The 23,852-nt window shown below is 39.2% G+C and overlaps 1 protein-coding gene across 31 annotated transcripts in view; it reads right to left on the minus strand.

The window, feature by feature from the left end:
- Positions 1–12,088: 12,088 nt before the first annotated feature.
- Positions 12,089–23,852, minus strand: part of LOC110566038 (nonsense-mediated mRNA decay factor SMG5-like) — a 150,148-nt gene continuing 138,384 nt past the window's right edge. For 29 of the 31 annotated variants that reach the window (XM_060389454.1, XM_060389433.1, XM_060389442.1 and 26 more), the window contains one exon: positions 12,089–15,500. In XM_060389454.1, the coding sequence (XP_060245437.1) occupies positions 12,535–15,462 (2,928 nt within the window). In that variant the 5' untranslated portion in view covers positions 15,463–15,500 and the 3' untranslated portion in view covers positions 12,089–12,534. Of the gene's footprint in view, positions 15,501–18,432; positions 18,520–23,852 lie in introns of all 31 variants that reach the window. The other 2 variants (XM_060389446.1, XM_060389465.1) reach the window with 1 other exon arrangement.

Below are 23,852 nucleotides of genomic sequence, written 5' to 3' on the forward strand. Positions count from 1 at the left end.
TGAATTAATTTAAAACTCTATGGTTCGTTGAAATAAAACCCTTATAATGAAAAAAAATAGCCTCTCTCCCAGGTGTGAGTTCCCTAATTGGTAATCCAATGCAAAGTAACATACATAAAATCATATATATATGAGCCACACTGCAGGGACTCAGGAGGTTGTATTATATATTTAAACATATATAAATTTAATAATAATGGCCAAAAAGAGGTCATCAATTTACAAATGAATGAGAAGAGATGTAGGATCTAGAGAAGAAGGGGGAAGTGATATAACTATATTTTAATTTCAAATTTTACTTAAGACATACACATACACATAAAATAAGGATGAAGCCAGAAACCTGCCAGTTAGTTGTGTATATGGAGGGATGATGTGATATTCCTTTTCATCAAAATAGTAAGGGACACACTAGTGTTGGAAATATCAATGTTGCCAAGAAGCTCCATAGTTTTCCATGGGACTACAGGACAGTAAGATGGATTTTGTGAGAACAGGCTCCTTAGTATCAGTTTGAATAACTGGACCCCAAGACAGTGTAACTGTCACAAAAATAAAAAAGCAAGGCCAGGATGACAGACAAGAGGACTTGACCCACAAGAGTTGTGACAGCGGCTGACACATCATGGTGGTCATTAACACATGATAAATAAATAAGGGGCCAAGAAGAACACTTCATAACACCAGCAACAGAAATCAAAGCTTCTCAAGGATATTGACACTATAATGCAGTTATTCCTTGCCAGTGTCTAAATCTGAGGTGTTTTTCAATCCAATCACTTTGAAAGTTATCTTCCCAGTCTTTCCCCCAGATTAAATTATGCATATATAATTATATATTTATTATAATATTTCTATATTATACAGGAAATAGAGATTATCCTATATGTCCAATATCCACTTATAAGTGAGTATAAACTATGTGTGTCTTTCTGCTTCTGGGATACCTCATTCAGGATGATCTTTTCTAGATCCCAACATTTGCCTGCAAATTTCATGATTTCCTTGTTTTTAATTGCTGAGTAGTATTCCATTGTGTAAATGTACCACAATTTCTCTATCCATTCCTCAACTGAGGGATATATGGGTTGTTTCAAGCTCTAGCTATTACAAATAAAGATGCTACAAACATGGTTGAGCAAATGTCTTTGTTGTATAGATGAGCATATTTTGGATATATGCCTAGGAGTGGTATGGCTGGATCTTGAGGAAGCACTATCCCTAATTGTCTGAGAAAATGCTAGATTGATTTCCAAAGTAGTTTTACAAGTTTACATTCCCACCAGAAATGGAAGAGGGTTCCTCTTTCTCCACATCCTCTCTAGCATGTGTTGTCACTTGAGTTTTTTATTTTTGTCATTCTGATAGAATATAGGATAATCATACTAAAATCTAAAATCTGTACATCAACGGAAGCTAATCAAGAAGGATGACCCTGGGTAAGATGCTCAATCTTCATTCAGAAAGGCAAACAAGATGGACATCAGAAGAGGGAGAAAACAGGGAACAAGACAGGAGCCTTTCACAGAGGGCCTCTGAAAGACTCCACCCAGCAGTGTTTCAAAACATATGCTGACATTCATAGCCACACTTTGAGCAGAGTGCAGGGAATCGTATGAAAGAAGGGGGAGATAGAAAGACATGAAGGGGACAGGAGCTCTACAAGGAAAGATACAGAACCAAAAAATCTGGGCACAGGGGTCTTTTCTGAGACGGATATTCTAAACAAGGACCATGCATAGAGATAACCTAGAACCCCTGCACAGAAATAGACCATGACAGCTCAGTGTCCAAGTGGGTTCCCTAGTAATGGGAAGAGGGACTGTCTCTGACATGAACTCATGGGCTGGCTCTTTGATCACCTCCACCTGAGGGGGGAGCAGCCTTACCAGTCCACAGAGGAAGACAATGCAGCTAGTCCTGATGAGACCTGATAGACTAGGGTCAGATGGAGAGGGAGGTGGACCTCCCCTATCATTGGAGTGGGAAAGAGGCATAGGAGAAGAAGAGGGAGGGAAGGTGGGATTGGGAGTGCATGAGGGGTAGGGCTACAGCTGGTATACAAAGTGAATAAACTGTAATTAATAAGAAAAAAGAAATAGGGAATATCCAAATATTATTTAAAGGGGGGAATATGAGAATATGATCGGTCATATAACAGACTATAGAGATGTTATACTCAGTCCTATAACCTCTCAGTCAATTCTGTCATCACCTACAAATGTTGTGGGGCTGATGTCTGAAATAGACAGCTTTCCTCACTCACATGCTGATTCTTTTTGCTCTGCCTGTGGGCTTCCTTCAGTACCACAAGTATTCCTGATACTTCCAGGAATTCTCAAAGCTTCAGGGTCATAAATAAATAAGCCTGCTTCCTCCTCCTCTTCCTCTTCCACTTCCATTGTTGAGAAGATACTAAGACATATGCTTCCTGGTTTCTTAAATGACTCCTCAGAGACTTAAGCCTTCATCATCTACACATCACAGGTAATCCACTATTTACTTCCCTCTTGAGCTCTTCTTCTTTCTCAACTTCCATAGCTTCTGTGGAAATGTGTGGAATCACTTCCTAAATAAAACATGTGTAGTTATGTCACTGTCTCAGTATCTGTTGTTGGGTGAAACTAAATAAAAAGAGCCTTCCTTCCTTCCTTCCTTCCTTCCTTGACAAAACTTCTGTATTGTGTAATTTAAAAGATGTCCCATTTTTAAGGAAAGTTTCCTGGAACAGATTCAGAAATACATGGAACCACTTCAGGATCTAAAAGCAGATACTTTAAGTGAAAGTCTCATAGACTATGTAGACATTATATCAAACATTTACAAGATCGGTTATAGTTAAATACAGGGGTCTCAGTCTCTTTTCACCTTTGAAATTGTCAAATTTCACCACTGCTTAGCACAGGAAAATCAAAAAGCATTCCAAGAACTTTTATGAACGTGAATGGGCTGTATTTGGGGGAACAGGAAGAGTCTCTGTGCTTCCTGCAAGTGCTGCTTTCAATTATCTTAGGAGGTATGTCATTATCTGTGGAAAGTGTCATTGCTCTGATGGGCTTTTTCCAAGCCAACAGAGAATGGAGGTGACTTTAAATTTTCATTAGCTTCATCATGCCTCACCCTGCTTGTCATCCCGCTTGCCTGCTATTAGAGAGCAATTACTTGATGAGCTCTTTTAGAGAAAGGAAATGCTAAGTGATGTTCATTTAGTGGCAACTTAAAAATCTGATCTCATTTCAGAGCCAGGATTTCTGCTACAGGAGAAGACCAGAGAAAGAAGGAGCCACTCCATGTAAATGGAAAGAAACCAGTTGCTGCAGAACAAAACAATGTAAAAACATCACTCGATGGCAATTTTCCTCAAAATATTTCATATATGTCCTCCCAGAGTTCAAGTGAATAATTCTTTTATTGATTTCTAGAGAATTTTTTAATTCCTTCAAATGTTAAAATTACAAGACTGCATTTAATGAATAAAAATAGTTAAATCATACCTTTAACCTGGCCCTACTTAAAACAGACTTACTAAGGTAACACACTGTTTAAAATTCTTTTATTATTATATTTATAATAATTATTATTCTTTTGTTTTATTTTTCTTTTGTCTTTCTGTTGTTCCTGGGGAATATAACTCTACTGAATTATTGTTGAATTTTATGCACAAACTGATATCCTTATTCTTTCAAAGCATAATAAACTAAAACAGATAATCCAAATAACCTCAGAGACCAAACCAAAACTTGTAGAGAACACTCCACAGCATCTGCTCAAGTAACAAAACGTTTCTCCACCAAGTGGTTCACACTTTAGAGAAATCCATCTAAACATTTTCTGTTTGATTCATCTCACCCAGGAGACTCAAAATTAAAGAATGCAAGCATGCAGTGGATCATCAGCAAAGTTCAGAGATTTTTATCCCAGAAAACAGAAAAAAAGACGGCTAGATACACAGAAGTAATATGTACACACTATTTACCATTGGTGAGCAGAGTCTACATTCTCAAACAATTAAAAAAAATTACTATAACATGACCACAGAATCTGTCTTTTCCCAATATTTGCACTCAATTAGAGGCAAGAAGGGCGATTCCACTTGGTATAGGATTTCTGAACCACAGTCTCACTCTAAATGTTAGTTTTTTGAGGCAATGTTCCAAAACTTCAGTGTTAGTATAGACTGCTAATTTTATCGACAGCTCTAGGCAAGCTAGAGGGAAGGAAGTGACTGAACATCTGTTCCCACTACAATGCCAGCTTTCCTTCCTGACACTGAGTTGTCAGAGTGCAGAGAGTGGGAGTACTTAAATAGGGTACCATGCAGATAAATCAAAGATAGCTGCTTACAAGTAAGTGCACCCCGTCACATATAGCCTCATTTTGTTAGAAAATACAGTGGATTACCTGTGGCATTCTGCCTTATTTAAAAAAAACAAAAAAACAACAACTTTCTTCATCCTTATGATCCCTGTAAATATTTACTTTTTGTTTGTACTTGATACTGTATTTATTTATGAGAGATACACAATATCTGAGACATATACAATGAATAACATAATTGAATCAGCGAAATAGGTATATTCATCTCTTTGAAACAAGCACAATTTCAGGGAGTTGGAAATCAATGACTAATTCTAGTTATTTTGTACTATATAGTAAATTGCTGAAGACTTTGGTTACCTTGCTCTGCAGTGGAACTAATTATTTATTCTTAAAATAGACAAGCTGTTTTGTCTGGTAACAATTTATTTTTACTTCACACTGACTTCAGAAATGTACATCTGTAGTTGATTATCTCCTCTTTTTATTTGAGAACGACATAAGTATAAGCTGAGTAGAAAAGATTAAACAGCACCATTGTGAGGATTAATCTTGATGAGTAATTTGACAGATCTAGAATTACCTAGGAGCCAAAGCTCTAAAAGAAACTGTGAAGGGGGTTTCTAGGTTGATTTAAATAAGAAAGTAAGAGCTACTCTAAATGCTGGCAGTGCTATTTCATGGGCTGTGGTCCATAGCTGAATGGAGAGGACAAACTGGACAGAGTATCTTGACTGCAGATACAATGTGACATAAAGCTCCTGATCCCATCAGGAACCCTGAGACTGTGAGCTATAGCAACCTGTTTCTAGTTGTGGAGTGCCTTGGCCCTAACACACACCTTTAACCTAGAAGCTTTCTGTTTACTCTAAACAAGTACTTGTGGTGTTGCTTCAGCCCTAGCATACACCTTTAATCCAAGAGCTAAATAAGGTACACCCTAGGCCAAGAGGCAAAGTAACAAACCAGATGACAGAGGTCAAACAAAAAGGAGGGACATTGTGAAATGGGAATTTGAGACAACATTGAGAAGAAGGAGCATTTGGCTTTTAGCTTTTTCTTTTTGGGACTTGAGCTGAGTAGGACGGTCAGCTGGGTACATTCTCTGCCTCTCTGAGCTAGTAGGTTCTTACCCCAGGATATGGCTCCTGAGCCTTTATCAGTAAAATCAAAGGATTGGGATTTTCTTTCTTTGTAACAACTTCCAGGGATTGAGGTTTCCAACTGTGAGCCAAAATAAACCATTCATTCCTTAAACTATATTACTGAGTATTTTGTTACAGCAGCAGAAAAGTAAGTCAACCACCACAAAAGTGTTCCTGGAAAACTTAAAATGAGAGGAATAATTTATTTTTGCATATAAAATTTAATTTGGCAACTATGGGTTTTATTACTTTTCCTTAAGGTTGTTTTAGATTAGCATTAATAGTGAAGATATTTCAAAACATCACAGTGCTAACTTGTCATGTACTGTTTCCTATTTATATGCATCTAGTCAATAACAACATACACATAAATATGTATATGAGGATATATATGTATATATCTTTTGGCATTTGTCAGTAAGTTGCCATGTTGTTCACTCTATAGACTACTTTACTGCAACATTTCTCTATAAGTTTTTTATGACTATCATATTTTCTCTTTGTATATCTTAAATATCCTTATACAACATAATTATATTATTTAAGGAACTTATTTTATGTACCGTTAAGAAACAAAACTACAATTTCTGTATCTATTCCTTCATTGAGGGACATCTAGGTTGTTTCCAGATTCTGTATTATGAATAAAGCTGCTTTGAACATGGTTGAGCAAATGTGCTTGTTGTATAGTTGAATATATTTTGGAAATACGTTTACGAGTGGTATAGCTGGATCTAGAGGTAGCACTATTCCTAATTGTCTGTGAAAGCACCAGACTGATTTCCCAAGTGGTTTTACAAGGTTTCATTTCCACCAGCAGTGGAGGAGAGTTTCCCTTTCTCCACATCCTCTCTAGAATGTGTTGTCACTTGAGTTTTTGATCTACCATAGAAAGCCTGATGAAGGTATTGAAGCTGAGGCTGAGACTCATAGCCAAACTTTAGGTAGAATCAATGGAATTTTATGAAAGAAGGGGGAGATAGAAAGACTTGTAGGGGACAGGAGCTCCAAAAGGAGACCAACAAAGCCAAAAAAAAAAAAAAAAAAAAAAAAAAACCAAAAAAAAAAAAAAAAAAAACTGGGCCTTAGGGGCCCTGTAAAGGCTGAAACCCCAACCAAGGATCATGCATGGAGAGGACCTAAAACCTCAGATGTAGTCCATAGACTCAGTCTTCAAATGGGTTCCCTAGTAAGGGGAGCAGGTGTTGTCTCTGGCAGGAACTCAGTGGCAGGCTCTCTGATCATCTCCCCCTGAGAGGTACAGCCTTGCCAGACAACAGAGGAAGACAATGCAGCCAGTCCTGATGAGACCTGATAGGCTAGGGTCAGATAGAAGGGGAGGAGGTCCTCCTCTATTAGTGGACTAGGGAAGGGCATAGGGGGAGAAGATGGAGGGAGGGTGGCATTGGGAAGAGATGAAGGAGGGGGCCATAGCTGGGATACTAAATGAATAAATTGTAATAAATAAAAATAATTAATAAAAAAAATTTAAAGAAAGAAACAAAACTAAGTGACACTAGTGGTCAAAACAGTTCCTACTGTCATTTAAACCTCAATTTCTGATATACATGAGACAACATGATAAAGGATCATGTAATAAAATAGCTAACAGAAAGCTGTCAGATTTTTATATACTTTAACCTTGATTTAACAGATTAAACAAGAAAGGAATATACATGTTTTTCTTAGTCTGTGAGCAAAAAGTATTTCTTCTTTTATTCGTAGACAAAGAGAAAAAGAATTAAAATCTACAGAATGATATAAATATGGTTTCATAATAGAATGAGTCATGTCTTCCATGGACAAAGGGTCCATAAGGCACAAATGTAGGAAGCAGCTCAGAAATAACACTGATGTTTGCATTCCTTTATAAAGTTCCAATATTATTCTATTTGACTGCCTTTATACTTTGAAATAAATAACTCCTGAAAAAAACCAATCTCAAAGAGATCAACTTAATCATAACTCAGTAAAGGGGCTGGTAAGATGGTTCAGTGTTAAGTGTACTCACTACTCTTGTAGAAAACCCAGGTTTAGTTCCCAAAACCTACATTGCAGCCCACAGCTATCCAGTTCCAGGGAATCCACTATTGATTGTAAATGCTTGGATATGAAAATTTTTTTAAAATGTAGATAAGAGCATGGATTAGTGTAGCTGTCTATTGTGGCTAGAAAATAATGTGTATATTAGAGTAAAAGAAATGATGGCTGGAGCTACAAAATTTACTACAGTCATCCAGTCCTGAGCTGTTTACATAATACATACGGACTTTACATGTGAGCACTAAGCCATTTTTGTACTTTAACCGAGAAGGGCAAGATGAAGAGCAAAAGAAAAAAATGATGAAGAAATAAGATGAAGGTAAAAAAAAAATGGAGTTCAGTCAGAGACCAGTTGGGAAGATGTAGCAATTTGTAAACTTGTGCTGAAGAGGACTTGGATTAGAGAGACAATGAATGATCACTCAGAACTTTGAATAAAGACTTTCCTTCTGTGTGGTTCTACAGGCACTGTCATTATCTCCTCTCCCATTCTGTAACACTTTGTTTATACAGGACAGGAGCCTATCACAGAGGGCCTCTGAAAGACTACCTCGCAGGGTATCAAAGAAGATGCTGAGACCCATAACCAAACCTTGGGCAGAGGGCAGGGAATCTTATGAAAGAAGGGGGAGTTAGTAAGACCTGGAGGGGACAGGAACCCACTAGGAGACCAAAAATCTGGGCCCAGGGGTCTTTTCTGAGACTGATACTCCAGCCAAGGACCATGATTGGAGATAACCTAGAACCCCTGCACAGATGTAGCCCTTGGCAGCTCAGTTTCCAAGTGGGTTTCCTAGTAATGGGAAGAGGGACTGTCTCTGACATGAACTCAGTGGCCTGCTCTTTGATCACCTCCTCCTGATGAGGGAGCAGCCTTACCAGACCACAGAGGAAAACAATGCAGCCAGTCCTGATGACAGCTGATAGACTAGGGTTAGAGGGAAAAGAAGGAGGACCTTTCCTATCAGTGGACTCGGGGAGGGGCATGGAAGAAGAAGAGGAGGGAGGGTGGGATTGGGAGGGAACAAGGGAAGTGGCTAAACTGGGATACAAAGTGAATAAACTGTAATTAATAAAAAAATAAATTAATTTAAAAACTTCATTTGGCACATGAGAGTATAACAGCATCTCCTTGGAGGACTGGAATTTCTTTTCATGAAGCCACTTCAATAAACATATTATCTGGTATTGATATTTTAAAAATCATCCCTAAGATGTTATAATTAGTTACATATTTACTCCAAACATTAAGATATTGCTATTGAAGTATATCACTTATTTTTTCATATTAAGTTAGTTATGCTATAGTGCAAAAATTTTAACTGAATATCAAAATTTTTGTGACGATAACTTTTATATCTTAACATTTATGGGCATTTATATTATGTAAAGGAGATTATTACTTCAACCGATTAAAATGGGCATCACTCAATCAGTCGAAAGACTATAAGGGCATCAGAAACAGAATTATGGTGTCTCAGAGGAAAAAAAAAAGAAATTCTGCCTTAAGACTAAAGAATCAGCTTCTATTCAAGACTCATAGAACTCATATTTGTCAGCCTTAAACTAATTCCTTGAGAAGAATATATATGTTTTGTCTTTCTATATACAAATGTGTATTTATTTATAAGTTGTTTTCATTGAGGAAGACTGCAGGGGAAATGAGCTATTACCTGTAAAAATAATGACTTTATTTCTAGATATATTAAGTCCAGATATATGAAAAAAATCAGCAGAGTTGTATAGAAAGCAAATGAAAATATAAGGCTTAAATTCAAAAGAGAAAATATATGACTGAAGCATAATATTTCTTTGTTCCTATAAAATACATTGTAGTAAAACAGAGATTTATACACTATAACACATATATAAGAACTATTTAGCTGTAGTTGTTATCTGAACATAACTTACCTTCAAACTTGCTCCAACCCAAACATAAAATTCTCCTTGTAAAGACAACCTAGTGTCTTCACACTTAAAGCAATTACTTCTTAGGTAAAGAATATCTGAAAGCAGAGCTGCAATCTCCTGTCAGGGTTACGAGAATTCTGCCTACCCTGAGACAAGATAGATAAAGTGTTAAAATAGGTTAGAGTCAGACGGAAGGGGAAGAAGACCTCCCCTATCAGTGGACTGGGGGAGAGGCATAGGGGGAGAAGAAGGAGGGAGGGCAGGATTGAGAGGGGATGAGGAAGGGGCTCAAGCTGGGATACAAAATAAATAAACTGTAATAAATAAAAAATAAATTGTAATAAATTAAAAGAAAAAAGAATTAGCACACGTGGTGCATTCACATGATTAAATAAAAATAAAAGGAACACACATCAAAAAGTGGAATAATAGGCTAGGGCAAGAGGACAGTTGTTTTCAGTTCCCCACAAGTTGACCTCTCAGTTGTCCCTGACATCCAGAGACATCAAAGGCATAATTGACTATTGTGAGCTTTTTGGTACTGATAATAGGAGCTGCAGGGCTTTACATTGATTTCACTTTACTCTTCTATATAACATGATGGCTTCTTACATTCTAGAGTAAGAAGAATGTTAGGAAACAGTCAGACCATTGAAGCAGAAGCTTTGGCTAATGACAATATTTTTTCATGCACTGGACAGTCCTGACTTCTTCAGAAAATCATGCCATGGTTTTCCATCCATGGGGAGATGGCACCAACTGCCACTACCATGATGTTCTGCCCAAGCACCAGTGACAAAGCAACCATATACTGAATCCTCTGAAATACCATGTAATCTCTGAATGATTCAAAAGATCCTTCTTTTGAAAGTCAATGAATTTCTGGGCTCCAAAGCTGTGCTTCATTGGGGAAAGATGCTGAATTTTGTGTGAGACATCTATCAAACATCACTGATGAGAAGAGGAAATTGGGTAAAATGTTAGAGGAATAAAAAAAAATAACAAGCTTGATTCTTCTTCCTTTGAAGAGTTTCCAGATTAATTAATGGCAAAGTTTCAGTGAAGATTAAACCTGAGGCTCATGAATGATAATTAAACCCTCTGGCACTATATCCCCACCCACATGAAGAATTTAAATTTGTCAGCTGTTCTGCATGGGAGTCATCTTGGTGAGGGCATTTCCAACAGAGCCACGAGTACAGAAGCCAGAATGTAGGGGCTCAAAAATGTCTAAGAAAAAAGCAAGGCAAGTAGGTGACTTACTGGCTTAATGTTTGTTGGAGAAATGGAGACTTTAAGAGAGAAGTCCAGCACTCTGCCCAAAGTTTGGATATGAGTCTCAGTATCTCCTTCAATACTCGTGTGGGTAGAGTCTTTCAGAGGTCCCTTGTGAAAGGCTCCTATCCTGTTCCTTGTCTTCTCCTACTTTGGATGTCTATCCTGTTTTTCCTTCTGAGTGAGGTGTAGCCTCTTTCCTAGGGTCCTCCTTGTTGTTTAACTCCTTTAGTACTACAGATTTTAGTATGTTTATCCTATATTTTTTTAAAACTATATAATTAATATTGGATTCAAGAGAAGCAGAAGAGATATAATATCGGAAGTGGTAATGTTTGGGTGAGATATTTCAGTTTTTCTTTAAATTTGCTAAAATTTTCTAATGAATCTAATTAACCAAAGCAGTTTAAACTTGAAATGGGGAGAGGGACTAAAAGTTTGAATTACAGAGAAATTTGGTAAGAACCCAGGAATGAGGTGTAAGGAATGTGAGCCTTCTCTGCATCTGAGGGAAGCAAATGGAATGAGGCTGAGTTTCTGGGGAGCCCCACTGGACAAAGAGGGCAGGAATACCTTCATAATATGTGATCCTGAAAGAATTCCCAACTTGTTTCCTGCATTCCTGCATTCCAGGTCAAGCAGCAGACTGAGAACAGCTTCCAAAAGATACCATGGACCAGGAAAAAGCAAGGGTCAATTCCACAACAAGGAAAGTTGAAGATTTTTTTTGGGGGGGGCAGATGTGGGTTAAAGGGGTAAAGTTGTTCTGTGTGATATGTATTCTCAACTTACCAAAAGCATAATGGAATCTACCAATCTTGGAAGCTATTACAATAATGCTTACTTAGACATGACCAGAAATACCAACAAAACTCATCACCAGCTGTAGTTGAAGTTTTGGTGTCTTTAAAAACTCAGTTGTTATGTAAACATGGTCTTGTTTTAATTTCAGGTGTGGGATGTGGCTCTGATTCAGATAGTCCACAGCAGCAAACTATTTGCCTCATGTGGGCTCTGAGATGGCTCTTTACCAGCTGCAGATAGCTAAATTCTGAGGACTCTGAGAGGGAATAAATGCCGGAATCCAAGAGTTTTGGGGGGCTCTGAGAAAGAATGTTCCCACTGATGCCCCTGGTTGCTGCTGATACAATTTGATGAGAAAAAGTTGACGATATCCTGAAACAAAGATTGGACTTGGCCAAGGAACCCAATAACCCTAACCAGCAGGAAGCATCAAAAGAGAACTATACCCCCTCTCCCCAGTAACCTTCTTTCTCTCCTACCTGGTGTTGGGGTGTTAGAAGGGATTGGAGTACATAAGGATAAGGGTTGGAAGAGAGATAAAGGTATTAGAAACCCAAATAAAATAGTTTTTCAAAAACACTACAACCAGCACTATGAAATTTTAGCTTTGCATTTATTGAGTTTCATAAGTGGTAGAGGTGTGCCTTCAATAATAGAGCTGGCCCCACCAAATTAAAACAATATACATAAAAGTTGCATGTCACAAAACAGAGCTAAGTACATCACAAGGTCCATAAAGCTGTATTTGGACACAGAAATAACACCTGGATTTGCTGCTTTGCCAAATCACTAATGGGATCACTAATCAGTGAGTTAATCTTGAAATTTTTTATCCAGAGGAAGCATAATACAGAGCTGATATGGCCAAGAATGAAACAGAAAGGCTTCTGAAAGCTGGTACACTACAATTCTACTTATCAGTAGACATAAATATTCATGTACACAATGACTACCTCAGAGTTTGGTGTTTATGAGGGAGAAACACACTAAATTAGAGTTATAAGCACTGAAGGACAAGGACCAGAAAAGTGTTAACATGTCAACTGATCACCTTCCATTCTTTGTGAAAACTCAGGATATTCTTGATTTCCACACCAGCTTCAGTGGCCATCCCCAACACCAACTGCAATGGGTATGGGAAATTTCTAGGGTGTTCCAAACAGATGCCAGTAATGATGGTCACCATACTGCTGGGATCCAGTGTCCCTGGTCTGGATGAGTCCAACAGACTTTTGCAGAACTCAAGAATATTGAAGAGGTCCCAGGCATCAGAATCTGGTCTAGTCATCCTGGGCCTTACCAACCTTTCAGACACAAAGGACTGGCAGAGAATGTACTGGTTCCTTCTCTTTAACTCATCCTCTAGAAAAGTGATAGCTTCCAAGGCCCTGTGGTCTTCCCATTTTAGGATGTACAATGTGTCAACCACGATCTTGGGTATGATAAGAAAAAACTTAGCACTAGTGGCTAGTTTTTGTATGACTGAAAGATGCTCGCAGAGGGCTCTGGGATCAGGAAACAGATAAGGGGTCAACACGGACCGAGTCTGGGGACCTCGGAGGGTCTTCTCTAGCAATGCCACTTCACGCTGAAGCCAGAGCTGGACTATGCCTTTGGAAAACCTGATTCTTTCAGTTGTTCTTGGAAGCTGCTGAGGTGCGTTTTCTGACCTTTCGATACTGCTGCTCACAAAGACACGCAGCTTAGAGTCAAACCTCAGGAACTGTCCTGGGAGTCTAGTTGCAAAGTGACCAAAACTTCTGAAGAAACAGATACGCACAATAACTTCCTCCAGGCTGGTGAGTGGAGGTGCATTCTGTCCTAAGCCTGTACTCCACTGGGACTCTTGGGGAGCCTGTTGGAACAGGGCAATGTCCTCAGGGAGCTGAAGGTACTTGGGAGTATGTGGCCATTGACAGCTCTGCAGCAAGTCCTGGAGATGGTGAGACAGGCCAAGGCCTGGATGCTGAAGGTCTCCTACTGAGGGTAGCAGGTTCAGCAGAACACAGAGGTGGTCCCACAAACTAAATACGCTCCTCCAATGTGACAGGATGAGGCTATGATTGCTACGGATCCAGCTCAGGATCACCTTGATAGTAGGCAACAGTCCCTCCGCAGAAAGAATGTCCAGTTTCCATTGAGTAGTCTGGAGATTGTTCTGGGCAATGGAGGGTCTCCGATCCCAAGAGGAACCCGTGTGGAACTCCGTCTCAGGAAACCTGCTCATCTCACCTTCCGTGCCCAAAGAACTGCCAACAGCAGGGCTTGGCTCAGTCTGAGATGTCAGAACATTATGACTACAGATGGGAGCCAGGGACAAGCCATGTTTTCCTTGGAGTTTTTGGCTCAAAGGAGCTGGCAGGCTAGAAGAAATGGTTGTTTTCAAAAGATCAAGGAGACTATCAGGAGGTACATATGTCTTCAATTTGTTTCTGGAATGAGCAGCTTTAGGTTTAGAAGTACCTCCACTTTTCTGAATTGCATCTGAACTCAAGGAGCCACTCCCTTCTTCATCACTTGCATCTGAGTGGGATGTTTCACTGCTCGTGTCTGATTGGACCTGGGAGCTTAAGGATGAGTTTTCCTCCTCTTCTGTCTCATCTGAGTCACAGCAGGAATGAAAATTGGCCTCACTTTCTGCATAAATACCAGACCACACATGGCTTTTCTGAGAGTTTCTGTTCTGAAGCCCAAGAGATGTAAAATCTTGATAGTCCTTTCCAGGCTCTTTCTCCCAACATCCACCACTGGGAGAATCCTCTTCCGGAATCAACTTCCTCTTCTGCAGCTCAGCCTGAATTCGTGTGTTCACGTGTTGTACTAGATAAGAGAAAAGAGTCAAGGTGAAGATGACAGCTGGCTTTTGCTGTTTTGAGCCTGATTTTCTCAGGCTGTGCACATTCATGAGGCAAAGAACCACCATGTGAAAGATGAGGAAGTCCGGGAGAAACAGATAGCCTTTAGGCGGTTTATCTTCTTTGGGAGACTGGTACAGGCCAGATTGATATGGCCGATAGGAAAGACAGAGACGGAAGTCTTCAAGAACCAGCTGGCACAGGGCTATCAGCCTTGCAGCTTTGAATTTTTTCTTAGGCTGCAGGAGGCTCTGAAGGTAAAGAAAGCTAACCAGAAGCCTTTTGTTGTCCCAACATTGCCTCTGGCTACGAGATAGTTTCCTTCCCTGGTACCTCTTTAAACAACTGTATCTCTTTCCTGCATGGTCAAAGAGCCGTTTGAGGTTCCAAGCTGCTCCTTTAAAGGGTACTTCAGAATAGAGGCAGCGCTGATAATAGTATGTAGCTTCAAGGTCATAATACTTACTCCCCATGAGAGCACCCAGTTGGTTGAAGGGCATTCCCATGTGCGGGGCCACTGACAAGGCTCTGTAGTAACACCTCTCTGCCAAGTTCTTGGTGGCCAGGTCTAGGAACTCATGCTGATAACGGAACAAGTCTCCCAGGTAGAGTAGACAGCGATGACAGGCCATGCGGGCCCACGAAGCCTCTTCGGCTGATGTAGATCCCACTTTCTTACAGCCAATCAAGTGGATGGCATTGTGAGGCCAGTCTATGTAGCTCTGTAGTCTCAGCTCATAGTGGCCCTGAAGGAACAGGAAGAGATGTTCATAGAACTTGAGGCCAGCCTTCAAGTGAGCCTGCAGGGGACCTCCCCAGTGGTGGAAAGTGTCCATTTGTTTCTTATTGGTCTTCATGTGCAGCATGATAACATCAGAGTATATTTTTCTCCACAAGAGCTCTTCTGCCTTCCTACCATACACCACTGGATGCAGGAACATGAGTTTAATGCAGGCTTGTTGAACCAACTCTCTGAGAGCCAGGATGTGTGGCTTGAACACCTCTTTGTGGGCATTTTCTTTTTGAAGGAAAAGATCAAGACGCTGTGCTGCCAAGCAGACATCATGGTAGAGTAGTCTGGCCTTCACAGTTTCTTCCTGGTCTCTCTCCATGATGCTAGATGCTTTTCAAGTGATGTTTAGAGTGTTTCCTGAGAAAAGATCAAAACTGCTTATTAGAGTTTACCCACAAAGAGTGAAAATACTGCCAACCAAAAATGAATTTAGAGGGGATACTCTTATTCTCTCACTTACAAAAAACATTTAGTTTCATATTCTTTACCTGGAACTCATTCCTATCAACAGTCAACCTATTTGAAAAAGAGGTCCCTTCCAAATGTATCTCTAATAAAGGAAAGCCAAAAGTACATGCATTGAAATTAACTAAGCAATCTAAGATTAATGAATTTTCATGTGATTATTTATATGAAAGAACTTGAATTCAGAAAACTTTAGTTATATAAACTTAGAGAAATAAGAATTACTTGAAAAAAGTGGAGTCCAAAATAATATAAACATAGCTTCCAAATAGAAAACATCACCCTCCCAAAAGACTTATAATACTTTGTTTTACAGACATTCTAGTGAAAGGCCTTAATTATGTAATTTTAAGAAATTACCTTGGAATGACTGACATGAAGAAAAATTAGCAATTAAACACATGTTCTGGAGTTCCTTCGCTATTTCGAGGGACCCACATTGATCTGTGAACCCAGAGACCAGCAGGGAGCTGAGAGCAGCAGGTAAACATCCCTCCTCCATCTACTGGCCTGCTACAGCCCACCAGCAACAGTGGCGATGTTGGCCCAGGACCCTCTGTGCACCACATTTCCTGTGCCCCCACAACCAAATTTCTGGGCCTGTGCTATTCCTCAGGACCCACCCGTATCTATGGCCCCAGAGATCAGCACAGATCAATGAGCAGCAACAGCATGGATCAAGGAGTAGCAGAAAAACCAGAGGACTGAGGCCACTGGGGACCAATATCTCTACCTACAACCCTAAATAACTAACTACCATCATAGACTATCAGGCCTGCTAATACCAAAGTCAACCAAATGGCTAGAGGTGAGCACAAGAACACAAGCAACAAACACTGGGCTACCAAAACCCAGCTATACAACCACAACAAACACTGAGAATGAGAATACTATCACACCAGCAGTACAAGAAAATGATCTTAAATATGAAGTCATGAAAATGATTGAGGCCTTAAAAGAAGAAATAAATCTCTCAAAGAAATGCAGGAAAATACAATCAAACAAGAAAAGGAAATGAATAAAACTGTCTAAGACCTAAAAAAAATTGAAATAGAAATGATAAAAATACACCAACCTTAGGAAATCTTGGGGATGGAAAACACATGGAAGAGAACAAATGAAAGTATCACTAACAGAATACAGGAGATGGAAGAGAGCATCTCAGGTGTAGAAAATACAGTTGAGGAAATCGATACATCAGTCAAAGAAAATGTTAAATCTAAAAACTTTCTGACACAAAACATCCAAGAAATCTAGGACAGTATGAAAAGAGAAAACAAACAAGAAATAGAAGAAGGAAAAGACTCCAAGCTCCACGACCCAGAAAATATTTTCAACAAAAACATAGAAGAAAACTTCCCCAATCTCAAGAAAGATAAACCTATAAACATACAAGAAGCCTACAGAACACCAAATAAATTGGATGGAAAAAGGAAATTCTCCTGTCACATAATAATCAAAACACTGAATGCATAGAACAAAAAAAGACTACTGAAGGCTGCATGGGGAAGAGGCCAAGTCACATATAAAGGCAGACCTATCAGAATTTCACCTGACTTCTCACCAGGAACTGTAAAAGTAAGAAGGGCTTATAGACACTAAGAGAACACAGATGTCAGCCCAGCAAAACTTTCAATCACCATACAGGGAGAAAGCAAGATATTCCACAACAAAACAAAGTTAAACAATACCAATCCACAAACCCAATTCTATAGAAGATACTAGAGGGATAACTCCAACCTCAGGAGGCTAATCACTTCCAGGAAAACACAGGAAATAACCCCAAATCAGCAAGACCAAAAGAGGGGAGGCACACATACACACACACACACACACACACATACACACATACCACCACCAACAACAACAACATCAAAATAACAGGAATCAACAACCATTGGATATTAATATCTCTCAACATCAATGGCCTCAACTCCCCAATAAAAAGACACAGTATAACAGAATGGATGCAAAAACAGGACCCATCATTCTGCTGCATACAAGAAACACACCTCAGCAACAATGATGGAAATTACCTCAGAATAAATGGCTGGAAAAGGTTTTCCAAACAGACACAAGAAGCAAGCAGAAAGCTGGAGTAACTATTCTAATATCTAATAAAACAGATTTTAACCAAAATTAGTCAAAAGAGATGGAGAAGGGCACTTCATACTCATCAAAGGAAAAATCAAATAAGATGACATCCCAATTATGAATATGTATGCCCCAAATGCAAGGGCACCCACATTTGCAAAAGAAACATGACTAAACCTTAAACTACACATTGAGCACATTAATAGTAGGAGACTTCAACACACCTCTCTCACCAATAGACAGATTATCAAGACATAAACAAAACAGAGAAATATCAAAACTAACTTTATGAGTCAACTGGACATAAAAGATATCTACAGAACATTCCATCCAAACACAAAAGAATATACTTTATTTTTAGCATGGAACCTTCTCCAAAATTGACCATATGTTCTGACACAAAGCATACCTCAACAAATACAAGAAAATTGAGATAACACCTTGTATTCTATCAAACCACCATGGATTAAAGCTAGACTTTGACAACAAAAGAAACAAAATAATGCAAACAGACTCATGGAAACTGAACAACTCTGTACTTAATGACCACTGGGTCAGGGAGGAAATAAAGAAAGAAATTAAAGACTTTCTAGACTCCAGTGAAAATGAAGGCACAGCTTATCCAAACTTATGTGACACAATGAAAGCAGTGCTCAGGAAAAAGTTCATAGCAGTAAGTACCTTCTAAAGAAAGTGGTGAGAACCCATATTAGCAACTTAAATAGCTCACCTGAAAGCTCTAGAGAAAAGGGATGCAAATATGCCCAAGAGAAGTCAACAGTAGGAAATTCTCAAGCTCAGGGCTGAAATCAATGACCTAACACAAAGAGAACAGTACAAAGACTCAACAAAACCAAGAAAAGGTTCTTTGAGAAAATCAACAAGATAGACAAACCCTTAGCCAAACTAACTAAGAGACAGAGAGAGAGACAAATAAATGAAATCAGAAATGAAAAGGGTGATATAACAACAGACACTGAGGAAATCCAAGGAATCATTAGATCATACTTCAAAAACCTGTATACCTCAATATTGGAAAATCTAAATGAAATGAATGATTTTCTTGATAGATACCACTTACTAAAGTTAAATCAAGACCATGTTAACAATTTAAATAGATCTATAACCCCCAAGAAAATAAAAGCAGTCATCAAAACAATCCCAACCAAAAAGAACCCTGGTTCAGATGGTTTTAGCACAGAATACTACCAGATTTTCAAAGAAGAACTAATACCTATAGTCCTCAAACTACTCCACAAAATAGAAACAGGCAGAACATTGTCAAACTTATTCAATGAAGCCATAGTCATCCTCATACATAAGTCACACAAAGAACCAACAAAGAAAGAGAATTTCAGACCAATCTCCCTTATGAACATTGATGCAAAAATGCTCAGTAAGATACTTGCAAAAAGAATCCAGGAACACATCAAAAATATCCACCATCATCAAGCAGGCTTCATCCCAGGAATGCAGGAATTGTTCAACATATGAAAATGTATCAAGTGATCCACCATATAAACAAACTCAAAGAAAAAAAAAACAACACATGATCATCTCATTAGATGCTGAAAAGGCCTTTGACAAAACCTAACACTCCTTTGTGTTTAAAGTCTGGTCTTAGAGATTTGGGAAATTTTCTTTAATTTTTCCAATTCTGCTGGAAAGGATATGAAGAATGGGGAACCCTCCTCCATTGCTGGTGGGAATGTAAACTTGTACAACTAGTTTGAAATCAATCTGGTACTTTCTCATACAATTAGGAAGAGTTTTTTTAAGCACTCTTAAAGTATATATTCAACTATATACAAAATCTGTGCCCATGAGAACTGGATTCAGCAGGTAACAAGATGCTCCTCCCTTGAGATAATTGCTAGAGGAAATAAAAATTTTGTCTGTTATAAAAAAAAAGATTCAGCTATACCACTCCTAGGCATATATCCAAAATATGCTCAAGTATACAACAAGGACATTTGCTCAACCATGTTAGTAGAAGCTTTATTCATAATAGCCAGAATCTGGAAACAACCCAGATGTCCCTCCACTGAGGAATGGATATAGAAATTGTGGTACCTTTACACAATGGAATACAACTCAGCAATTATAAAAACATAAGGAAATCATGAAATTTGTGATCATCCCGAGTAAGGTATCCAAGAACCGGAAAGACACACATGGTATATACTCACTTATAAGTGGATATTAGACATACAATATAGGATAAACAGTCTAAATTCTGTATAGCTAAAGAAGCTAAGCAAGAAGGAGGACCCTGGGTAAGATGATCAATCTTCACTCAGAAAAGCAAATGGGATGGACAAAGGAAGAGAGAGAAAACAGGGAACAGGACAGGAGCCTACCACAGAGGGCTTCTGAAAGACTCTACCCAGAAGGGTATCAAAGCAGATGCAGAGACTCATTGCCAAACTTTGGGGAGAGTGCAGGAAATTTTATGAAAGAAGGGAGAAATACAGAGACCTGGAGGGGACAGGAGCTCCACTAGGAGAGCAACAGAACCAAGAAATCTGGGCACAGGTGTCTTTTCTGAGACTGATACTCCAACCAAGGACCATGATTGGAGATAACCTAGAACTCCTGCACAGATGTAGCCCAGGACAGCTCACTGTCCAAGTGGGTACCCTAGTAAGGGGAACATGGGCTGTCTTTGACATGAACTCAGTGGCTGGCTCTTACCAGGCCACAGAGGAAGACAATGCTCACAGTCCTGATGAGACCTGAGGAGAAGAGAAAGAGAGGACGGGATTGGGAGAGGACAAGCTACAGCTGGGATACAAAGTGAATAAATTGTAATAAATAAATAAAAAAAATTAAGTCTTAGATCAGGGATACAAGGCCCATACCTAAACACAGTAAAGGCAATATACAGCCAGCCAATAGCCAACATCAAGTTAAATGAAGAGAAACTTAAAGCGATCCCATTTAAATTAGGGACAAGACAAGGCTACCCACTCTCACCATATTTCTTTAATATAGTTTTTAAAGTTCTAGCTAGAGCAATAAGACAAATAAAGGATATCAAGGGGATACAAACTGGAAGGGAAGAAGTCAAAATATTGCTATTCACAGATGATATGATAGTATATATAAGTGACCTCCAAGATGCTACCAGAAAAATAATATGACTGATAAACACCTTCAGCAAAGCATCTAAATACAAAATTAACTAAAAAAAAAATCAGTAGCCCTAATTTATACAAGCAACAAAAGGTCTGAGAAAGAAATTAGGGAAACCACACCCTTCACAATAGCCACAAATAACATAAATTATCTTGGTGTAACACTAACCAAGCAAGTGAAAGGTCTATATAACAAGAACTGCAAGTCTTTGAAGAAAGAAACTGAAAAAGATTTTAGAAGATGGCAAGATCTCCATTGCTCATGCATCAGAATGATTAACATAGTAAAAATGGACATCCTACCAAAAGCTATTTACAGATTCAATGCAATTCCTATATAAATTCTAATACAATTCTTTACAGACATGGAAAAAGCAACCATTAACTTCATATGGAAAAATAAAAGACCCAGGAGAGCCAAGACAATTCTTTACAATAAAAGAACATCTGGCAGTATCAACACCCCTGATTTAAAGTAATACTACTGAGAAGTCATAATAAAAACTGCATAGTATTGTTATAGAAACAGACAGGTTTACCAATGGAACCACACTGAAGACCCAGAAATAAACCCACACTCCTATAGGCATTTGGTTTTCAACAAAGACGTCAAAACCATGCAGTGGATAAAAGAAAGCATCTTCAACAACACTGCTCTCAAACTTGATTTCTGTATGTAGAAAAAAAAATGAAACAGACCGGGATTTATCACCCTGCACCAAACACAAGTCCAAGTGGGTCAAAGACCTTGACATAAAAGCAGAGACTCTAAATCTATTAGAAGACAAAGTGGCAAAAGGTCTAGAACTTATTGGCATAGGAGACAGCTTCCTGAACAGAACACCAACAGCACAGGCTCTGAGATCAACAATTAATAAATGGCATCTCATGAAACTGAGACACTTTTGTAAGTCAATGACCACTGTCAATAAAACAAAAAGGCAGCCTACAGATTGGGAAAAGATATTCACCAACCCTACATCAGACAGAGGGCTAATATCAAAAATATACAAAGAACTTAAGAAATTAAAGAACAACAAATCAAATAATGGAATTAAAAATGCAGTATAGAGCTAAACTGAGAATTCACAACAGAGGACTCCCAAATGGCTGAGAAGCACAAAAAAGCAAAACACACACACACACACTCACACACACACACACACACTCAAGTGTCCTTAGTCATCACAGAAATTCCTATCAAAACAACTCTAAGATTCTATCTTATACCAGTCAGAATGGCTAAGATCAAAAAACTCAAGTGACAACAGATACTGGCAAGATGTGGAGAAAGGGGAACCCTCCTCCATTGCTGGTACAACCTCTCTGGAAATCAATTTGGGACTTTCTCAGAAAATTAGAATAGTGCTACCTCAATACCTAGCTATACCACTTGAGGCATATATGCAAAAGATATTCTATCATACAACAAGGCCATGTTCATAGCAGCTTTATTTGTAATAGCCAGAAGCTTGAAACAACCCAGATGTCCATCAACCAAAGACTAGATAAAGAAATTGTAAAATATTTATATAATGGAATACTATTTAGCTATTACAAACAAGAAAATCACGAAATTTGTAGGCAAAAGGATGGAACTAGAAAAGATCATGCTGAGTGAGGTTATCCAGACCCAGAAAGACACACATGGTATGTACTCACTTATAAGCAGATATTAGACCTATAGTAGAAGATGACCATATTACAAGCCACAGACCCAAAGAAGCTAAGTCACAAGGAGGGCCCTAGGGACAGTTCCAGAATGTCACTCAGAAGGGGAAATAAAATATAGAGCAGAAGTGGATGAAGAGAGTGAACTGAGCAGTAGATGGAATGAGGAGGGAAACTAGGGTGAAGATCAGATGTGGGGAGAATGTTGTTGGGAGGTAAGAGCTAAGAACAGGAAGGGAATCTGGGGGGGGGCACATCTCTTTGACAAGCTAGAGGCCTATGACAGGGTAGTCTCCCAGGAGGATATGGGTGTGACTCTAGCTGAGACTTCTAATGGGGGGGAGGGCAGGGAATGGACACCTGGAGACCAAAGTGACCACCTTCTAGCTAGGCAGGACTAGTGGATAGAGGGGAACAACAACCCACCCACAAAAGCTTTGATCTGAAAATTACCCTGCCTACAAGAAGGGATAAAGAGGAAACAAAGATTGAGGGAATATTCAACCAGTGATTGGCCCAACCTGAGACTCAACACACTGTAGAAAGCTAACCCCTGACACTTTTAATAATGCTCTGCTATGCTTGCAGACAGAAGCTTAACATGCCTGTCATCTGGGAGGCTCCACTCAGCAGCAGACTGAGACAGATGCTGGGACTTGGAGACAAACATGGGGCAGAGTGCCAGAGGTTTTATGGAAGTGTTGGGGTAAAGATGGAAGGACATACAGGGGACAGGAACCTCACAAGAAGACCATGAGACAATTAACACAGACCCATGGGAGTTTACGGAGACTGAGACATCAACTAAGGAGTAAGCATAGTCTGGACCTAGGCTCCCTACACATGTGTAGCCCTAACCCTAACCAAAGAGTGGCTTGGTCTTCATGTGAGTCACCTGTTAAGTGGAGGGGGGCCTGTTTCTAACATGGACTCTTTTGCCTGCTTTTAGATCACTTCCCACTGACAGGACTGCTTTGCCTGGCCTCGGTGGATGAGGATATTCTCAGTCCTGATGTGACTTGATGTCCTGGGGAGGGCTGATATAGGGGTGGGGATGGAAGACTCCCCTTTTCTGGGTGGAAAGGGAGAGGAAAAGTAGAAAGAAGAGGAGATTGGAAGGAGAGGAGGGAGGGAGCACCCTTGGAATGTAAAGTAAATAAACTTATATAAAATAAAAAAAAAATAAAAAAAAACATATGCTCAAATCTAAAGCTATGAGGGCTGAGTTGATAATGTACACCTGTGATCCCCGCATCCCTGGAACCTGGGCTATAGGGATAACAATCTCATGGCCAGCCCAGCTAGCTTAGCAAGACCCTGACTCAAAATAAAAAGAAACAAA

The sequence above is a fragment of the Meriones unguiculatus genome, chromosome 8, assembly GCF_030254825.1.
Source record: "Meriones unguiculatus strain TT.TT164.6M chromosome 8, Bangor_MerUng_6.1, whole genome shotgun sequence".
NCBI lineage: Eukaryota > Metazoa > Chordata > Mammalia > Rodentia > Muridae > Meriones > Meriones unguiculatus.